The sequence below is a fragment of the Diachasma alloeum genome, unplaced genomic scaffold (genome assembly GCF_001412515.2).
Source record: "Diachasma alloeum isolate Michigan unplaced genomic scaffold, Dall2.0 Dall_scaffold_00554, whole genome shotgun sequence".
Taxonomy (NCBI): Eukaryota; Metazoa; Arthropoda; class Insecta; order Hymenoptera; family Braconidae; genus Diachasma; species Diachasma alloeum.
The window spans coordinates 22,274-26,761 of record NW_021680686.1 but is presented as its reverse complement, the minus strand read 5'-3'; the positions used below and the strand labels follow the sequence as shown (position 1 = coordinate 26,761).

General features: G+C 47.2%; 1 protein-coding gene across 1 annotated transcript; it reads left to right on the top strand.

Annotated features, from left to right (window-relative positions):
- Positions 1 to 1,046: 1,046 nt before the first annotated feature.
- LOC107043196 lies at positions 1,047 to 2,267 on the top strand. The gene has a single exon (XM_015264564.1). It carries the CDS (start codon positions 1,047 to 1,049, stop codon positions 2,265 to 2,267), a length of 1,221 nt encoding a protein of 406 aa, XP_015120050.1.
- The last annotated feature ends 2,221 nt before the right edge of the window (positions 2,268 to 4,488 follow it).

Here is a 4,488-nt window from a genome sequence, read left to right as displayed (position 1 = left end):
GACTAACTCGGCCATCTCCGAAAATCTCCGTGAACTTTCGGGTCAACGGACACAGGTCAGCGCGGCACCCGGAAGAGTCAGTAGTCAGTGGTGTAGAAGTATCGTTACGATAATGATCTAAAGTATTCAGTCAATCAGTATTCTAAATTTAATACCTTTGTTCAGTACATCAACTTGTTGATTAAGTTCAGTATAATTTCAGTGACTCAACGAGATAAAGTGAAAAGACAATTATCAGTGAACACTAGACATTCTACATTAATTATACCAAAAAGTGTAAGGCAATAGTGAGAAGTGGTTCAATCCCACGAAATATATTGAGATTTTTTATAAAACGCCTACCATAATTTTCCCAACATCTCCCTCCAGATTTTCATCCCACATCCACCCTAAACCTAGTTCCTCACCAAACAGTGGTCCTTCGAGCCGGATTGTGGGTGAAAACGTGTGTAAAGTGCTGTGAAAAATTAAGGGACGCCTCGTGTCGAAAAAACATTCGGGGTTCGCACGGGCAAGTCAACGGCAACTTCCAGAACATTCGCCTTGTTTACACCCGCAAGAGCATGGGGGTAACAAAGGACAAAGTGAGAGTGTCAGTGTCGGAATTCGGGAAGGTTCGGGAGTGACGAGTGACGCCGAAGCCCACCAACGCTTGGCCACGTGCGCCATGCAACAGGCGACCCACCTAACTCGGCGGTCGGTAACTCACCTAACTCGGCGGTCGGTAACTCACCCAACTCGGCGGTCGGTAACTCACCCAACTCAGCAGCCGATAACTCACCTAAACCGTTAATTTACCACAGACAATCACCATGGCAGACGACACTAAGGTCAACGAACCCAAAGAAGAAACTCAACACCCAGTGAGCGAAAGTGAGGAAAGCGAGCAAGTCTCACAAGAAGAGGAACTGCCAACAAAATATGAGACTGTTACAACGAAGCCAATCACCACTCCTGAGGAAACCAATAGCCCAAGTGGAGCGTCAGGATCAAAGGAGCCCGCTCAATGAAAATCAACGCCTGCAGCTTCAAGAACAGCACTCACCATGCAACAGGAAGGTCAATTAAGACTACTAACGTTCAAAATAGAGACTCTGATGGAGAAATATCATGACCTCCCGCAGGACGCTGAAACCGAAGAGGACCTCACCCTAGAAGAATTAGACGGGCACAAGGGGATAATCGAGGCAGAATGGAGCGAGTATTTTCAGATTTATGCCAATCTAGCCGAGTTTCTTCCCCCTGATCACAAGTATGTGAACGAAATGATCCATGAACGAGCCACCAGGACAAGACGACAAGCCCTGATGCTCATTGCTCGGCTGAAGGGTCAACTGGCAAGGAAAAAGGATTCAATTAGCAGCTCAACAGATCAAAGCCAGGCAAATCAGCTGAAGCGTCTTGACATCAAGCCATTCGATGGGAAACCGGAGGAATGGAAGGAGTTCAGTGACCTTTTCTTGTCACTGGTGGGAAATGTCACGTCAATTCCACCAGTACAGAAATTCGTGAGACTTAAGGCATGCCTGAAAGGTCCAGCAGCAGCTCTCCTCTCTACTTTTCAGGCCAAGGACGAAAACTACGAACAGGCTTGGCAGAAACTCACCAGGAAGTACGAGGACCCTAGACTCGTCGCTCAGTCGCTGTTCAACAGAATCCTGACGCTGTCGAAAATCACCCAAGCAACAGAAGAGAACCTCAGCGCCAACGGAGCAGCAGCATTGGAGACCCTCGATCAATTACAAGATGTGACGGGGTTAAAGACAGACAACATCACTGAAGAGCTGGTAGCCCATTTACTGAGGAGATCTCTTGATGCAGAGACACTCAAGCAGTGGGAACTAAAGCTGGGAGACTCAAAGGATTTCCCGAGCCTTAAGGAGTTCGTGGCGTTCATCGAGGCCTGCGTCAGAGGGATCAACGCAGGTGATAAGCTGCTATCATCAAAGGAAATCAACGCAGCCACGAAGAAGTCAGCTCCAACAAAGAAAAGGAGCACCTATACAGCAGCAACTCACCAGCAGGAAATTAAGGAGCCAGAAAGACAACTTCCAAGAAACTGCTGTGCCTACTGTCAGGACAAGCATTTTATCGCATCCTGCCAGAAGTTCATCGAGCTCACCCCAGCGAAGAGAAACGACGTCGTTATCAACAAGGGGCTGTGCTTCAACTGCTTGGGGCCACACACGAAGGCCAAGTGCACGTCGGACAAGAAGTGCCACAAATGTAGCAGATTTCACCACACTCTCATCCATGGAGGGAGTTAGTTCATGGACGATGAGCCCGCTTCCAGCCCGACGTACTCACGCTGAACCCGTCCAGACTGCTGGAACATCCAGGCAGCAAGAGGATCACGAGAATAGTGAGTGAATGAATTCAATCGCAATAGCACACTCACTATCTCATTTATCATTCCTCAACATTAGAATCCAGTACATCACCACCAGTAGCAGTGAACTTCAACAACAAAATGATCAATGAGAAAGCAGAGAACATCAACCACGAAACTCACCAAGAAGAAGCAGATCAACAGTCAGTGCTGTTGGCAACAGCACGAGTGAAAGTAATATCACCGAGAGGATTCACGATAAAAGCCAGAGCACTCATCGACCAGGGTTCAGAGGTATCGTTTATCTCCGAACAATTAGTTAATCAACTGCATTTACAGAGAAGAGCATCAACAGTGGAGCTAGTGGGAATTAGTGGAATTAATTCAGGATACACCAGAGGAATAGTTTCAGTCACTCTACAATCGAACAGTGGGACTCATCAACTGCAACTCAACGCCCACATTCTAAAGAAGCTCACCACAATAATTCCGTCATTTTCATGCTCATCAGCGAGGATCGGCTCACTTCAGAATCTTCAGCTAGCCGATCCCCATTATCTAAGGCCTGGACCAATCGACATCATACTAGGGGCTGACAACTATGGGCGGATCATCATGGATGACGTTGTCAAGTCAGAGCAATCGAGAGTAGTTGGCCAACGCACAGTATTCGGTTGGATATTATCCGGACCAATCGAATGCACAAATTGTTCAATAAAGGTATCTCTATCAGCTGTACGAGAATCTTCGAATGAACAATTTCTAGAGCTTCTCCAGAAATTGTGGGTCCAGGAAGAACTGCCAAACGAGAGATCATCAACATCAGAGCTTTCACCAGATGAGTACGAGTGCGAGATGCACTTTAGAGCAACTCATAGCAGAGACAACACCGGGCGATACATCGTGAGACTGCCCCTCAAAACTTCAGCAGCAGCGCTCGGAGAATCGAAATTCAAAGCAGCACGTCAACTCAAATCGATCGTGAGTCGACTCAACACAGATCAAGCATACTCCCAGTTGTACAGAGAGTTCATCAACGAGTACGCAGCACTGGGGCACATGAGAATAGCACCAGAGACTCCAGAACCCGTGCCAGCTTACTATCTACCACATCACGGGGTACTGAGAGAGGAGGCCATCACAACGAAGCTGAGAGTCGTATTCAATGGCTCCAGCCCCAGTTCATCAGGTATGTCAATTAACGATATACTGTATTCTGGTGAAAAATTACAGAACGATGCAATGGTTATCCTGACTTGGATGAGGAGGCACAGGCTCGTGTTTGGCACGGATATTGTCAAGATGTTCCGCCAAATACGAGTTCACCAAGATGACTGGGATCTTCAGAGAATCCTGTGGATCGACGAGAATCAACAATCAGTCACCTACCACTTAACGACAGTCACCTATGGACTGAATTGTTCTCCATGGTTGTCGTTACGTGTTCTTCAACAACTAGCAGAAGATGAAGGGCNAATAATTCCGTCATTTTCATGCTCATCAGCGAGGATCGGCTCACTTCAGAATCTTCAGCTAGCCGATCCCCATTATCTAAGGCCTGGACCAATCGACATCATACTAGGGGCTGACAACTATGGGCGGATCATCATGGATGACATTGTCAAGTCGGAGCAATCGAGAGTAGTTGGCCAAAGCACAGTATTCGGTTGGATATTATCCGGACCAATCGAATGCACAAATTGTTCAATAAAGGTATCTCTATCAGCTGTACGAGAATCTTCGAATGAACAACTTCTAGAGCTTCTCCAGAAATTTTGGGTCCAGGAAGAACTGCCAAACGAGAGATCATCAACATCAGAGCTTTCACCAGATGAGTACGAGTGCGAGATGCACTTTAGAGCAACTCATAGCAGAGACAACACCGGGCGATACATCGTGAGACTGCCCCTCAAAACTTCAGCAGCAGCGCTCGGAGAATCGAAATTCAAAGCAGCACGTCAATTCAAATCGATCGTGAGTCGACTCAACACAGATCAAGCATACTCCCAGTTGTACAGAGAGTTCATCAACGAGTACGCAGCACTGGGGCACATGAGAATAGCACCAGAGACTCCAGAACCCTTGCCAGCTTACTATGTACCACATCACGGGGTACTGAGAGAGGAGGCCATCACAACGAAGCTGAGAGTCGTATTCAA